This window comes from Haliotis asinina, chromosome 4 (assembly GCF_037392515.1).
Source record: "Haliotis asinina isolate JCU_RB_2024 chromosome 4, JCU_Hal_asi_v2, whole genome shotgun sequence".
Classification (NCBI taxonomy): Eukaryota; Metazoa; Mollusca; class Gastropoda; order Lepetellida; family Haliotidae; genus Haliotis; species Haliotis asinina.
Window position 1 is genome coordinate 55955387 of NC_090283.1, and position 17915 is coordinate 55973301.

Sequence of the window (17915 nt, forward strand, 5' to 3'; positions counted from 1 at the left end):
TAATATTTGGCAGATTTTTCTAACTGACACTTTCCCCAAACATTTTCTTTGTGATTTAGGTCAGGTCTATCGCTTGGTCAATATAATAATGTTATATTTTGGGTCTGAAACCAGGTCTGTGAATGCTTTGAAGGGTGGACTGGGTCGTTGTCGTGCTGGAAATACAAACTTTCCATCGAACAAGTGAGCAGATGGAAATAAATGTCCCTCGTGAATATCTGTGTATCGCTCACTGCTCATATTCCTTTAAATACACAGAGGGGCGTTGCCTCTAACACAGATATGCCACACCACATGTTAAATTTCTGACTGTTCTTTGGGCGCTGATGCAAGCGTTTTTCAGTTCGTGTGGTCCAGTCCCAGTTAGTTACATACCGTTTAGATGGGTTTTTTCTTTCTCTTTTGCGATTTGAAACCTCCCAATCACCAACGATGAAGAGAAATGCTCATATATAAAGCACAAGGTGCGAGCCCCGAGCAACATGAAAGCTGAAATACGCAGCGCTAAAGCAGACTTAATCACTCAAATTTCAGAGCTAAAGAACGATGTGTACAATATCAATTCTAAGTGTGAGAAACTAAAATGTTTTGTTACAGAACTCCACGGTTATCCAAACACAATGAAACAAAATCATGATATAATGTATGAGGACATCGACGCACTCTCAGGCAAAGTCGATGCTCTGTTTGATCACATGTCAAGAGTTGATGATGAACTGGACAGACTTAAGTCATATAGCAGACGCAACAACATCCATGGAATCCCTGAAGTTGCAGGTGATGACAAATCAATGACGTGCAAAAACACAATGATATCCGTCCTTAATACACATGCTAAATATAACACGTGGCAGTCTGTGGATATCATACGGGCTCATAGACTTGGCGTTAAACGCGAAAATGCGAAACGACCACGCCCAATGATTGCTGTGTTACATATGTCTGACGACAAAGTTCGTGTCTTGAAAGCGAGACCCATATTCAAGGAAGGGGGTCTTGGAATTTCTAGCGATCTTACGTCACGTCAACGTCAACAGTTGCGGGCGCTTTGCGGGAACTAAAAAGCCAGGAGACCGGCGATCATTACCAAAATGTTCGCTTGGAAAATCAGGCGCAAATGTGTCGGTAAGCTAGGGAACTGGCCGAGGCCCGGATATTAAATACAAGGAACGATCAAGGCTGACACCGGTGCTACATTAAATGTTGACTGCCCCGACGAAACATTTGCTTTCCTTTGTTGGAGCATTAACCGATTACGAAACTAAATTCTTGACAGTGATTTTATTTCGTACTTAAAGCAATTCCAAATAATATCTCTTGTGGAAACGTTTGTCGACAGCGGTTTTATCAAAGAGTGGTTAGGTGAATATGACACGTATTATAGCCCCGTAATAAAGATATCTGACTACGGCAGGCTGTCCTGTGGTGTGTGTGTGTCCATCATTCAGTAAGTAGATTCTGTACGATGATTGAATCAGAGGTTCACAACCTCCTGTGCTTGAACATATCAAAAGTGTTACTTAAAACCAATAAAAGTGTCAACTTGATATGTACGTACATACCACCAGCTGTCTCGCCGTAATGTAACCACGTGAGCTCAGACTGTAGGGTTGCACAGATAGAAGAGTTTTTGTTAGATAATCAGTCGAAGTTTAGAGATTCTATGACTGGGACATGTGGAGATTTGAATGCTCGTACAGGTGAATTGAATAATCCTTTAGCCGATTTACAGAACGATGATACTCATAGTAGCTGTGTATTTCCTGATGATGAAAGCATATCACTTGGTGATCGGAAATCTCATGATACCATTATTAACAAATTTGACCAATTGTTTTTAGATATGTTGTATACATTCCAATTGTTTATTGTCAACGGGAGAGTTTATGGAGATAAGCTGGGAGAATTTACCTATTGTGGTAATCACGGAGCTAGCGTTAATGATTACTTCATATGTTCTCCTGACTTCTTCGACTATATTAACATGTTAAATATTGGCGATCGTCTGGAATCTGATCACTTACCTCTAGAATTGACTTGTAGATTCCCAAATATGTATCGAAGAAACAGTAAGTTAACACCTAAGGGAGTCACTATGCAGAAATGGATATGGAATGACAAATTATCTGACATTTATTTGAGTGAACTGCAAGAAGGAATCATGTCTACTACACAACTACTCTTCTGTAAACTTGATAATAATACTGAAGAGGCAGTTGATGATTTCGTTAAATTAATACTGGATTCATCATCTTGTATGAGAAAAGAACTAAAATGTAACATTGAGAATCTCCCCTCTTAATGCTGAACGTCGGACTGCAAGACGAAACACCCGCAAGGTTTAGGGTAACTCGTACTAGTCTTGACCGGAAGACATTTTGTGAAAGTAGAAACAAATATAAGAATTCTTGTCGGAAATTGAAAGTCGACTTAAGTAGGCGTAAACAAGACAAACTGGTAACTTCTATGAGCATCGCGTCATCATTCTGGAAAGAAATATGATCCCTGAAATATGGAGTCCATGCTAAAGACAACATATCCAAAACACAGTGGTTTAGTCATTTTAAGAAGGTTTTCTCAAATGAAACAATATTAGACACAGAAATTGATGACATGCAAATTGATTCGACTGAATGCTATACTGATGGTGATGAACTTGTTGTAGATTCGCCTATTGTTGAAAGCAAAATATCTGATGCAATAGATCACCTAAAAAGGGGGAAGCAGCAGGCCCAGATGATATAATTATTGAAATGTTAAAGTGTTCCAGATTTGCAGTTATGCCTTTCCCATGCAAATGCTTTAAGAAGTTATTTGAAAAGGGTGTTTTCCCCAACTGTTGGTCATGTTCCATAATAATTCCCCTGCATAAAAAAGGTGACCGTAATGACCCAGATAGCTACAGGGGTATTTCACTGATGAGCATACTAGGAAAAGTGTTTACATCAATACTAAATAATAGGATTTCTAAATGGGTAAACATGCGTGATAAAATTCCTGAATTTCAAGTTGGCTTTAGGAAGAATTATTGTACCTCAGATCATATATTTACTCTTTATTCACTTATTCAAAAGACGTTGTCACGTCGAAAACATAAATTGTTTGTAGCATTTGTAGATTTCAAAAAAAGCTTTTGATTCAGTTGACCGCCCTAAGTTATGGAAAGCTGGCCTACATGGGAAAATATTTGCTATCATAAAAGCAATATACTGTAATGTGAGATCATGTGTTCGTCGCAGGGTAGGTGTGACAGATCTCTTTGATTGCCCTTTGGATTTAAGACAGGGCTGTATTCCAATCTTCAGAGTCCAATCTTATTTTCGCTTTTCATTAATGAGTTTATATCTTGAAATAGCTTCAAATGGTAAACATGGCATCCAAATGTTTCCAGATCTAATAGAAGTTTTGATGTTACCGTTTGCAGACGATGTTATTTTAGTGTCAGATACTGTGGCTGGTCTCCAAAGGCAACTGAAAATTCTAAATGCATACACAAATGAATGGAAATTATCTGTGAATCTAGATAAAACTAAAACTGTGATCTTTAGGAAAGGTGGTCCAATAGCGTTGAAAGAAAAATGGGTATTTAATGGTACGCTGGTCAATGTTCATCATGTGGATCATTATTCATATTTAGGAATCTGGTTTTCACATACTATGAACCTCAACAAATGTACTAAGGATTTATCATTGCGTGCAAAGAAAGCTCTAATGAGTGTACTTTCAACTGTTCATAATGTTGGACCCATGCCACCTAAAATATTCTTTAAACTCTTTGATACCCAGATACAACCAATTTTATTATACGTTGACTCATAGGTATGGGGACTCCAGCGGTATGAATGTTTGGAGAAGGTCCATCTATTTGCATGTAAAACATTTCGTAGTTTTGGGTGTTCTACGCCAAATTGTATGGTATATGGTGAATGTGGTAGATACCCCATATATATTAATTCCCCAATTAGATGTTTAAAATACTGGTTCAAACTTCTTCATCTGCACGAACAGCGTCTTCCTAAAATAACATACAATATGCTTTTACATTTAGATAACATGGGGAAAATTACATGGGTAAGGAATCTTCTATTTTCCCATGGTTATGGTTTCATATAGTTATGGCAGTCAGTTGGAAGTGTAGACATGTTTCTTAAGGAATTTAGAACGCGGTCTGCAAATATGTTTTACCAGGAATGGCATCCAACTTTAGAAGATAGCCCACGTTATGCTTATTACAGAACTTTGAAGACTTTACCCCAACCAGAAATTTATTTATCAATACTCACGACGGAAACTTTAAGGAACCACTTTATTAAATATCGACTAGGTTTAGTAGACCTTGTCGAAAATAAGGGAAGAAAGGTGTCCATTGCAAAATCGCAACGAATTTGTCAGTTATGCAATGTAGAAATAGAATTATATCAAAGATCATTTGATAAAGATGCCACCATCGCAAGCTTTCGTATATGTTTTAACTGCTAAGAACGAATCCCAAATATTACACCTTTCACTATATATTAAACATGCATTAGTTAAAAGAAATGAATTGCTTAAAGAACGTGTTACTCCCTGTGTGTGACTTTATGTTATATACATACTCTCTTGTATATAGGTCGGATGCCTCTTGTACAATAAACCTTTTGACTTGACTTGACTTGAGCAACAGGTACCGCGCTTGAAGTCTGTATGACTTCCTTCACCCTAATCGTTCTGCAACGGCCAAAAGTGGATGACAACACAACACTATAGACGTCACCTGTTTGAGATACACCATAGGCCAGTGATCTACAGTATGGTTCAAAATTATTGAGAATAGCTAAAGCATTTCATATTATTAAACGAGAACAAATCAGATAAAATTGAATGTATTGTGAAAGTGAACTGACCTTTTCATGTTGTGTAGGTAACAATTTAATATTTTATCAAGTCTCCTTGAGCTTCACGGCACAGTCTAAGACGGGTAGGCATACTTCCTATCAGAGAGGTTAGTGTCTCGTGAGTTATGCTGTCCCAGTATCGGACCACTTCTCTCTTCATGTCTTCAATTTTTGTCAACCCCTTTTGATTCACACATTCCTTCATCATCCCCCAAATGTTCTCAATGGGATTTAAGTCAGGACTATATGCAGGAAATGGTAATGCAGTCACATTTTTCTCCTGAAACCACTGCTTGGCATGTTTTGCGGTGTGTTTAGGATCATTATCTTGCTGCAAAATCCAGTCATTTCCATAAAACACATGTGCACTTGGAAGGAGAAAATTATCTAATATGTTAGTGTAGCGTTGACTTGTCAGATTTCCTTCAAACACACACAGCGGGGTCGTTCCTAATAAGGATATCCCTCCCCATACATGAAACTTTGGGCTGTATTTAGGTCGTCGATACAACGGTGCTGACGCAGACTTTGTCCATATTTTCACATTATTGGGATATACCCATATTGAGCTTTCATCAGTAAAAATCACATTTTCCCAGTCAAAGTTTCATGTGCCAAACACCACTCAACACGCCTGTCTTTATGTTCTTGTTTCATGAGAGGAGAAGGAATTCCAGTCTTTTTCTCCCATCCAAGATCAATCAAATTTCTTCTAACTGTAGATTTTGATACAACTGTTGATCCCCTTTCTATCATTTCATACCTGATGTTGGAGATGCTTGCCATTTGCTTTTTAGACGCTAAAATTCCCAGCCGGACGGGATCTGGGAAGTCCAATTTTCTGGGTCTCCCTGCTCCTTTCTGGTGCCCCAAATCCTTTCCCTCTTTAAAATTCTTCCTAATCCTATACACAGTAGAAAGAGGAGTTCCCGTTCTCTCTGCCAATGTATTTACATCATCAATTCCTTGATTACACAACTCAAAAATCAACCTTCTTTTATCTTCAGCAGACATTGTTGACAGTGCTGAGGAAAATGACGTCTGCGACAAATTCAGGGGAGGTAACTCTAATTGTACTATACCCAGTAGGCCAAGATGAGTTACCTCCCTTATACCATTACTTAGTTTTAAGTATCAGTGAATCAGTTGAGGTGTTAGGATAGCTCAAAGTAAGAAGAATAATTCTCAATAATTATGAACCAGACTATATATCTCGCACACAACGAGGTCATGTCACCAAGTTGACTTTGGACACAACGTTGCGTTTGTATGCCCTAGTAATCTGGGGTCAAGACCTGTCAACACCATACTTGGTAGACCATATCAACGTACACCGACTCTCTGTCAAGATTATGATTTCAACTACGTGACTGGTTTATATGGTCAGATGTTACAACACATATGGCCTGTGCTACAAAGACATAAACAGCGGATTACACAGCGGTGACATCAAACACCGTGGCCATGGAAGGGGTTTAGTTATGGGGTGATAATTCACACGGTGTAAGTTACTCAGAAACAGGTAAGATCCATATTGACATTTTCCAAAACGATGGTTGTTTTGATGTTTCGTTTCTTTGGCATTAATTAAATGCAATTTTGCTTTCGTTTATAAATCTATTGTTGTGTTATCGCTGAGGAAATTATTTCATGTTTGGTTCAAAATTGGTTCCCTTGGCGTGATGTTGGTGTTCCCATGATCCTTTGACGTTGCTGATCTTCGCTTCGAATAGGTGATTTATCTAAATCGTGACACTAGGTTTGTCATTACCACACGTAGCTTACGTGATAGCTAGATAATACGGTTCAATGTTTGACATACTGTTACCCCCTTTCTTGGACCGGGTATTGGGCGATGGAAGCCAAATGTGATGAAAGACACGGATGTTGTAGAAATTGACGTTTGGTCAGTAATATGCTCTGTGGAGGCGTTCATCAACACATGAAGACAGGTGCGTGTCTCACGGTGAATTGACCACAAACACACACACAACTGACAGGATAGCATCAGATTGTGAACTAACACTGGCAGATAAGTTTGAGACGAATTACAATGCAACCTGTCTACATTTTGGTGATTTGTGTTGACACGTTTGTGACAAAAGCTTCAATAAGTAATTCAGTTCCACTTCTTTGAAGGGCATTTAGAAGTGAAATACATAAGAATGAAGACTTTTATGGATATCAACTTCTTTATATGAGAACACAACGTTTCGGACTTAATGCTTACTCCTTCATAAGGTGACCTGATGAAGGAGTAAGCATTAACTCCGAATCTTCATTCTCAGTTCCACTTGTATTTTAACTGTCCGTCGCTGACACTGTATATAGTATAGTGATATAATACCCCTTGGGACGACTCAGACTCTCAGCATGACATTTATGTAATACTGAGATACACGTGGAGATTCATTCAGATGACCTGTATGACAGCATGTATGATGAAGCAGCTACATGGGTGACATACACTTCATGGACACAGTGGTAAAGTAGGCTGTGAGTTGCTGTGAACTAATTATGTGGATATTCGAATCTGTGCTTCGTCATATTAATGTGCCATGCTATCTTTAGATCTGCTGGTTGTCCTTTCTTCGTTTACCATTGATTCTTTCGTTCAGATGACAGGTAATTGTTTGGTTGAGGAACCAGGTCATTAGCATGTTTGTTCTCTGAATCGACCGTAAGTCTTGCATGCTCAACAGGCAGTGTATGAGTCCAATTTGTTGATTTACTTACACCGGTTTGAAATGTTAATTTGATCAGCTAAACATCTAGGGTGAGTGAGTTAACATTTATAGTCACATTGGCACTATTCCAGCCATATCGCAACATGAAAGTTATAAATGCATAATAGGCTCAAATAAAATGTCAAAACCTGTCAACGAAGAGCAGTAAAATAACTACATTACCACAGACAGACAATTAAAACTAACATGTAATTGGAAAATTCAACACACTTTTATGGACATTACAAAGTAAAATCAAAATGGACTTATAGTACCTTTGCTACCTGCATAGGCCCAAGTTGGATTTGCACCAACCCTTCAGTCACGGGTGATTGGGGACAAACATGGCCATATATTAAAAGCACACATATGCTACAATTGGTAAGTTTAAATTTACTGTGACTGTATTCATTTGGTATTTACGTACCCTCTCTGGAGACAATAATGTTATGGAACTTTGGCAGGGTACTGCCGCAAACAATTTCGGCTACTAATTTAAACTGCCAGTCATAGTATATTTATCTGTTTACATCTTATTTAACAAATCTATTTCTTTCTGTATACGCTACATAATCACGTATCATTTCAAAACATTTGAAAATCCTGTATAATATTAGTGACATTTTAAACGTATAACGTATAATAAATTGTGAGCATTCTTTTATAAATATGAATGTTGTATGTAATATCAAAGAAGACAAGCATTTAGTTTGACATGCCATGCAGCCCATTCTATCATAGATTAAAGCGAGAAAATATATCATCTATCATCATTGACCATCATTTTATAGTACAGTTGCGACGGAAAGATGAATCAGTGTCAAACAGATATTATAGTAATTACCATGAGTTTACGTACCGACATGTTTATTCTCCCCAAGTGGCGGCATACGCACTAAATACATGCAATGGCACGTTAGTTGTGTACCTGAAAATCCTCCACAGAGCATGTGGATATATGCCTGGGACGTGAATATTTTGACTGTGATTACTTTTGTCCTTCTTTGAAATCATCTTTGAACGCGGTTGCTGTACTGTAAATCAGGCCGTGAAATGTGCCCACAGCACGCTAGTGCTGATGGAATATTGCTTCCTATTTAAGGAAGTTAAGGTGAACTGAAGACGTCAGAGTGGAGTAGTTAATGCCACGTTGAGTCTTCCTGCATGTACCTTATTTGAAACAGATGCACCAGTCTCACGTGTTCCTTATTTCTAGTTGAGGTTGCAGATTTTATATGTGCTAGCACTGTTACTTGTACTCCAGCCCTTAATCAAAACAAAGTTCGACGGTGTGCATACTAATTAGATTTTTTATCCCATGCTGATCGCCATCCATCACCATCAAGCCACCACATAAGCTTGGGAAAGCATGTGCCGAATATATCTTCTTTTTCGCCTCGTATAGGTGCGGCACAGGGTTGGTTATCCAGTATCTATTTCCAGACCCTTAGTGCAGGTATGTAGTTCTATATACGTCGTCTATAATCCATTATATGATATCCTCTAATGTTCCGGGGCGGTGGGGTAGCCTAGTGGTTAAAGCGTTCGCTCGTCACGTCGAAGACCCGGGTTCGATTCCCCACATGGGTACAATGTGTGAGGCCCATCTTCTGGTGTCCCCCGCCGTGATATCACTGGAATATTGCTAAAAGCGGCGTAAAACCATACTCACTCACTCACACTAATGTTCCATTCCTTGACTCGTTTCGATAATTGATGTCTTTTATCAGTGACTTCGGAAAGTGTCAAATTTGATGGGAACGCAAAACGTTACTCTGCGTCAGTCTAAATGAAGGTACAGTGGAATTTAATGTAAAATACCAGTTTCAAGACCCAAATGAACTTTTTATCTTGAAAGGGAACGCAGGATTATGATCTTTAGTATTGAACTCATTCGGGAAGGATTCTCATACAGACTTGGAACATTAAACCAAACAGAACAACTGGGATACAAGTAACTGGACTGGAGGTGTGTGCCAGCATTCCGGTTCATGTGGTAGTTGTCCACTTGATGTTGACGGCTTGTCTGTAGCAAGCTGTGAAGGGCTTTCAAGGTCAGTGGGACAATGCTGGCTGTTGCCATCGGGTCAACGATCGAATCGGGTCATTCAGGCCACTACCACCTGGGTAACGGTTGACCAGCGATGGCCACAATGTGACAGAGTGGTCGATAATTACATGACGACCCAAATGAGCCTGTCATTTATTATCTGTAATCTCACTTTCTGTACTGTCTCTAATTACTTATTCTAGATATGTAGAACGTGAAATAGGCACCCCAAATATCACAAACACTATGTAATTATATACATCGTTCCGACAAATAACGATCCAAAATATTAAAATTACTTTCTTGGTTGTGAACCTAAGCATGACTGAAGATAAAACAAGAAGAAAAGATGCGTTGCAATTACATTGTCTCTCGTTTTACTGTATTGTTTTCTCTTCTTTCAATACCAGGGTCAGTCGTAGCAACACAATGCACGTACGCCGTGAGTTAAAATGACCCAGAAAATATTTGGACTTAGAACAATGAAAACATGTTGTCATTAAAACAAAACCTGAGTATAAAAGACAGACAACTATTTATGTGAGAGATAAAACATGTACCTGCCTTGGGCTTTCATTGTCTATTGAGGATAGTGAGGTGTCTGTAATACCCTGGCTAAGGTGATGTGAACTGAACTGAAAGAGGAGTCCCGTTACTTATTTTCTGAAACACGGCTAGAACCGATCTTCAGTAACTTGTGCTTCAGTAACTTGTGCTTCAGTAACCCGTGTTTGTCGTATGAACGTTGTTGTATATTTACTTATGTTATAATTTACAAAGCTGTGATATACATTCTCGATTTTAAATGATCATATATCTCATTAACACCTAAATCACTAAGATACGGGTTAGAATTGATCTTCAATACGTCATGCTTGCCGTAAGAGGCGACTAACGGGGTCGGGCTGTTAGGCTGTCTGTGCCCATGCTCATGCTGTAGATCACTGGACTCTCTGGTCCAGACTCAATTATTTACAGACTGACGCCACGGAATTGGAAAATTGCTAATTGCGGCGTTAAATGTTAAGCAATTAACACATTGTGTTCTGAGCATACATTCAGAATAGAAACATATCCAGAGGTGATGTAACTATTGGTCTCTTAGTGTTACCCGACCCCCACTACTCGCGTGAAAAGGACTCCATATACAGCTGTTTCGAGAAACAACGTAATGTTTCGTCCACAAGACTGTGGCTCTTTGGGGTCATTTGGGTTAGGGCAGTTTGCACGACGGAGCAGGTGTAAGTATGACAATATGTATGACCATGGTGTACATCTTTGCGTGTTCTTGTGAACACTTGTGTCTTGCTCACTGACTATGATCGACTATTACAATCGTAACACTAAGATCGCCAGTTTCTGTCAATTATGTTGGAGAGTAATAAACAGTATGTTAAACTCGCTTCCGTGAAAAAAACCACTTTTATTAAACTAGCGAAAGATTTAGTATCAAACACGCAATTCAGTCGTCTGATAACAACTCATTAACTCAGTTAATAAAAATGATATTGCATGGAAGGTCGTTTAGTATTCTATATCACTCAACCCACTGCGTATATATATGGGGACGTGCTGCAATTCTTCTTTTAAAGAAAATATTTTATGTTCCACAGCTGATGATGACAACTCAGAAGGACGTCGACCACGGGTACGCCTGGGTAGCTCTGGCAGCAGCTGTCTCTATTCAGCTTCTAGCAGGACTGGTAGCCTTTGCATCAGGAGTCATTAACATCGCCATCATGCACGAGGTGGAGAATGACATCACGAAAACATCATGGATAGGTTCAACTCTAATTGGATCTTACACATTACTCGGTGGGAGAAGCAGCTTGTGTTTCACAAGTTCTTCTTTTATAAAACCTATTTGCTGAATAGTAAATGGGTTAGGTTGTACCTGGTACACAAACTATACATTTTATGCAAATTGGCGGACGGTAGGACATGCTTAACCTTCCCCAAACATGACTCATTCACAGTCATAAATTTCACCGTTGTTCTGTCCATTTGGATTAGGGTCAATGAACTGGAATTCCCGTAGTATGGTGATCTACCTCCAGTTGTTGGCAGTATACAGCTTTGTAGATTTTATATTTTATTGTCATTTATAGTTAAAGTATTTTAGTTTTAATCCCTGCTTCTAAATAATTATATTTCTTTGATAAGCTTGTTGTTCTGCTGAAGGTAAGTATATTTTCCAACTGTTTTAGCTAAGTCACGATATGGTTGAAATACTGCAAATGCCATTTTAAAGTTTAACTCACTTACTCACGCCACTGGGATCGGTTTGGTCAAATCATCAAGGCTGTAATAAGTAATCACTTTGTAAACTGTAATTAGTATGTAACCCTCTTCAACACTATTCCAGTTACAAGCCCAGGCGTGCCAGCTGGAGTTTAAGGAAATCCTTCTGTGTTGGAGGTGTGGGATTTTACGACTTGAGTAATGTTCATATCCTTGGAGATATAGGGTGACATGATTTTCCAGACATTGTTTCACATGGAAAACATATGTCTCGCACTTGCCGTTGTGGGACAAGGTCCCTAAATCACTCACTCATTCTCTTCAGGACCAATAGCTGGTATGGTTCAACACCGAATCGGGTCTAAACTGACGGCATTCGCCGGAGGAACTCTGACTCTGATTGGGATGACCATTGCATCGTTTTGTAAAACAGTCGTAGGACTGATCTTCACGTATGGGATGATGGCGGGTAAGAAATAGTATCAAGTAAAGTCACTTTCTCAGTGACCTTTAATGCCTAGGAGGTTTGTTATAAGCCGCCAAACACTCCCCTTCGCTGACCTACACACACATCCAAAGTACAGATCAAGGAGAGCAGTAAACACCCAACATTTGTTCAATAATTCGAAAGTACGAGCCTCGGAACCATCTGACAAACCCCGTGGAAGACTTCCACTCCTCATGTGGGTACAATGTGTGAGGCCCATTTCTGTTGTCCCTCACCAATATTGCTAAAAGCGGTCTAAAACTGAACTCACTCACTCAAGTTGACATCCTATCCTTCATTTTGAGGACAAAGACAGTCAGAAGCAACATTAAGCTAGTACTAAAATTACTGAAATAAATTCACAGTTCGCACACATTTTCATTTAGTACCATTCTTTCATGTCGTGCTGTCTGTTAAATGTCCAGGGGCTTACTGCTGGTTTCTCACCAACAGGATTTGGGTTGTGTCTGGGAGCCAACGTTGTTGGTGTCATCCCTGGACAATATTTTGAGAAGAAGAGGCCTGCCGCCTATGGACTGTGCATGGTAGGTGGAGGTATGGGTCTGTTTGTGGCTGGCCCAATTGCAAGGTATCTCCTTGACGAATACAGACTGCATGGGACACTCCTCATTATTGGAGCTGTTGCATTTCACATGTGCGTTGCAGCATCCCTCATACGTAAAGCACCACTGTCCATCAGAACTGTTGACATTGAGCAGGAACGCGAAGACGAAGAAGAATCCGCCAAGAAGATGGAGGCAATGGGAGAAGACGCTATCTGTATGAGTAATCTACATTCAGGCACCGGAAACGGAACTACTCTGACGTCATCTCAGCGCTTGGAAAATTCTGATGATCATCTAACGAAATCCCCATTTCTCCATAAAGCACATTTTTCCAGCATTTCGTTTGAAAAGGAAATGTCAAACCGCTGTTGCCTCAAATCAACATGTAGTGTTCTAAAGAGTGTTTCTAACAAATCGTTCCTTCTATATAACACCACCATCATTTTCTGGTCACTAGGTGACGCTGCATGTATATTCCACTTACCAAATTATGCAGAGGTGATGGGAAGTTCTCCAACAGCAGCTTCCAATCTGTTGAGTGCACTTGGTGCCGGCGGCGTGTTTGCGAGGTTTATCATAGGACTTTGGGCCTCTGATTCCAGCATGGAATTTTCAGTGCTCCAAGTGGGTTTCCTTGGCATTACTGGTGTGATCACACTTCTGTTTCCTCTGATGTCGGATACCTATCGTTGGCAACTTGTTTTTAGTTTCTTTTACGGGGTATACAGTCATGGGACGAATTCTTTAATGGGTCCTTTCGCCATAGAGCTGGCGGGTTTGGCTACTGTTGCTGTTGGATTTGGCATGGTCTACTTCTCATGCGGAGTTGGATACCTTCTTGGACCTGTTATTGCGAGTAAGTTCTACATTGAGAAACATAGCAGAACATGGGTACCGGGAATAAGTGATGACTGTTAACCCTCTTGGGTTATCATGGGTACTAATATCCATTATATTGAATGGGCTATAGCCAACGATATACAAATGGCCAATTATTATAACTGTTACTATTTTGAAATTTTACACAAACACCTGTTCCGTCTATATGTGTAATTGAATGTCATTGATCTTAACAAACTTGAAACGAAACAGTAATTGCATGTAGGCACATGCATATTGCAAAATTGTATACTTATATTTTCTCTATTTTGGTTTCAAAAGCACATTAAGTTCTCGTGGGGAAGTATGTCATTTATTTCACACGTCACGTTACATAAATGCACACATATTAGGTAACCAGGTAATCAGGTTATTCTTTTTCAGGTTTCATTTACGAAAGTTCTGGGTTGTACGATTATACCTTTATTTTCGCGGGTAAGTCGCAAAATAACCTCTTTAAGCACCTACATGTTATTATAGCCAAATATGCCATAAGTGTTTTGTAGGCAGATGTAAGATTTAAACACATCGTGAATTGATTTATGCACAAGATAATTTGTGTCATCCGTGTCATTGTAAGGCGACAGTGACAGAACAAGACTAGAACATTACATCATCACCCGTCACGGGGACAATTGATGTATGACAGTATCACACACATACATTTGTATGTTTGATTTACCGGTAGGATACAAGTAAAATCTAGGTCATTTGGCGAGACTATGTAAAAAGAATACATAGTAAAAACTATAATATATAATATGTAAAAACTATCTCACTGCAATACATGTATAACTTGAACACATACATCTATCAATACAAAATTGAAACAGGATGATAGCATTGTGATTTTGACAAAATGTATGTTCACCTGAAGCTGTCTTAGCGCTAAGATAGTCGTAAGTTAATGTATGTCACGTAGGACCATCTTAGCGCTAAGATAGTCGTAAGTTAATGTATGTCACGTAGGGCTATCTTAGCGCTAAGATAGTGATATGTTAATCTATGGCACGTAGGACTATCTTAGCGCTAAGATAGTCGTAAGTCAATGTATGGCACGTAGGTTCATCTTAGCGCTAAGAGACGTTCGATAATCTGGGTCCTGTATATTGTATTTCAGGTGTATGTTTCCTGTTAAGTTCGACATCAACAGCAGCAATAAGGGTGACTCTGAGAGAACCTTCAAGTGTCTAATCGAAATCTGTTACAATGATTTGGCAACAGAGGTGGGATACAGGGAATACCGGCCTTCATATCTACAAACTTTGACCATCCTTGAAAGCTAGTCATAAAATTCGTCGTCGGAAAAAGGCGTGGTGAGGTTATTCTTTCACGCATTAGACTTGGATACTGTGGGTTGACTGGAGTATTATAGACAAGACGGTCTCTTCTAAATGTGGCCATTGCAATTTTGGAGACGCCTGGAAATAGCGAACATTATCTAATTACATACCCTGGACACAATAGCATACGACATAATCTCAGAAATGCTGTACTTGAGGTTGATGGTGTATTTCCATTAGAAACAGTTTTGGGCCCCAGTATCATGTATGGGTCTGTGCAGCAGGCAATTTTGGATTTTGTCTCGTCTTCTGGAAAATGTGAAATCTAGACATGGTCTCGAATGGCTTAGATGTAACGCTATGGTTTTACAATATTTTAACACTGTGTCATCTGAACCTACTGCTTTTGTTATGAGAATGTATCTCGTCTTTCAGAAATGGAAGTGGTTACTTAAAGTTTTTAATCCGTAACACTAAGCAGAATTTTTTTGATATGCTTATCTATCTATCTGAAGTAACATTGATACTGTTACCGTTTCTTTTATTTGAATCAAACGATTCGCTTTGAAATTACAGTGCAGTTACATAAGGTTGCTATTCAAATGAAGTCAATGTGTTGGAAGCAAACAAACCTTTTACTGGCCCATGTCGCCTGTAAAACTGTAAAACCAACCAACCACGAAGTGTCTACTTAAAGAGGATACTCTGTAACTAAAGATCAAGACAAGCATGCAAAACATGCATAGTTGTAAAGGGATATCGCTGTTTTTGAGGACATTATCATTTGGGGAAACCCCTGGTGTGCAAGAAATAGAATTAAACTGTCCGACGGAGGGCAGCTGGAAAGACCGTGGGCTTCTGCAAATGACAATGTCCTGAAAAAGGAAGCGTTACCCTTATCTTAGCTAAAATAGATGGACTTGGTGTTAAAGGAAAGACAAAACAGCATCAGGAATTTACTTCAAACAACTCGCAACGGGTGGGACCCAACACTGTTACGTCATGGAACATGATTTATGACGTCAATATCGTTATGGATCGTGACGTCATTAGGTTGAAAGACCACGTCAATACAGCTGTGACGTCATTTGACAACAGGACTGATAATGAAATCAGCGGGCCATTATGATTTGCTTATGTCTCGTTACAAAAGGACAGTTTGATAATTGAATGTCATTACACCTAGAGAGGTGTTTGTTGTCTGTGGCTGTGATTATCGGTGTCTTTTCTACTTGACCTCTTTTCCGTGAGAATAAACCATGGAGCGAACGCTGCCATTACGACGTATTTTACGTTAGATTTTATATACATCAGTGTGTAGATTTAATTAGATGTTATAAGCTGACCATATTGCGTTTGTGTTGCGCTTAGCAATGTTCCAGCTATAAGACGGCGGTATGCAAACAATCAGGTCTGGACCAGACAATACAGGGACTGACATCATTACCATCGATCTACGCAGTTGGGCAACACTAGCATGCATCATCCAAGTCAGCACGTCTGACCAGGCGATCCCGTTATTCGCTTCTTATGACAAACACGAGTGCTTGAAGACCAATTCTAAATCGGGTCGGCACCCGTGGCGAGCCACCTCCTCGTGGTGGGTGCTGGGTAACGCTAAGTGCTCGCCAACCCCCCGTTGTGGACCCGGGGGCATATTTGGTCCACCAACCTGTTGGCCGTGGGTTGCGGCCCTGTGTCGGTGGAGGAGGGGATCCTGGTGGTTGAGGGCAATAGGGGCCTGCAACCGTGTTCCTGTTGCTCAACACACCACTTTGGCCCTGACTTCACCTAGACGGGTGGTTGAATGGGCCCGGTTCAATCAATCGGCTGGTCACGCCAGGCCCTGTGCATAGTTAGTATTATTGCACATATCTATTTTTCTGGTCTTGGCTATTCTAAATTCAAATTATTCATGATATTGTTTTGCCTAGAGCACTATGCCAGAAGGCGGTGGCTCATGGGCCAATCTGGCATTACTGACCTCCAGGTTCTAATTGTCTTTAGAAATTGTCATGGATGGAACCAACCTGACATTTATTCTTTTTGACAGTATTGGCTACCTGTGTCTGTATTGCTTGAGTATAACATCCCTGTAACCCTGGTGTTTCATCGTTGGTTTCCACTTTAACGCCGTCCTTGTTGACACTCCATGGTGGGTGGGGAGCAGGGATGTCGAATCTACGTCCATTCATTATGGCTTCCCAACAACTCTCTGGTTCTCGATCTAAATCCAAGAGAAAATATGTAGACCTAGAAACTGTCTCGTCTTCTGATGATGAATCAGAAACAACAAATTTAGATTCTTGGCCCCGTTTCCTGGTTGTCCAGGGAATTGAAGGACAACCATTAAAACTGAACCCTTTTGCAATATCAAAAGCAATTGCAGGAATATGCGGCGAAGTGAAAAACGTTACTCGGCTTAGAACAGGTTCCTTGCTGGTGGAATGTGCCAGAAAACAACAGGCTGTTAATTTGCTTAAAGCTCGTCAGTTTGCAAATACAAGGATTGCTGTGTCACCACACAGAACGTTGAATTCGTGTAGAGGCATTGTTCGTGATCGGGCAAAATGTCTCTCTGACATGTCGGAAGTTGATATCGCAGCAGAACTTAAGTCTCAAGGTGTCACCTCTGTGAAAAGATTTACAAGAAAAGATGGCGATAACACTGTCAAAACAAACACGTATCTGTTGACGTTTTGTCTTGCTACAGTACCAAAATCAATTAAAGCTGGGTACTTTAATATTGAGGTAGAAGTCTACATCCCTAATCCACTCCGGTGCTTTAAATGTCAGTTGTTCGGACACG

At 39.9% G+C, this 17915-nt stretch overlaps 1 protein-coding gene across 1 annotated transcript; it reads left to right on the forward strand.

Annotated features, from left to right (window-relative positions):
• The first annotated feature begins 11266 nt into the window (after positions 1-11266).
• LOC137282601 (monocarboxylate transporter 14-like) lies at positions 11267-16393 on the forward strand. Its single transcript, XM_067814375.1, has 5 exons — positions 11267-11465; positions 12217-12360; positions 12832-13800; positions 14208-14258; positions 14944-16393. Exons 1-5 carry the CDS (start codon positions 11267-11269, stop codon positions 15015-15017), a joined length of 1437 nt encoding a protein of 478 aa, XP_067670476.1. The 3' UTR covers positions 15018-16393.
• Positions 16394-17915: the final 1522 nt, after the last annotated feature.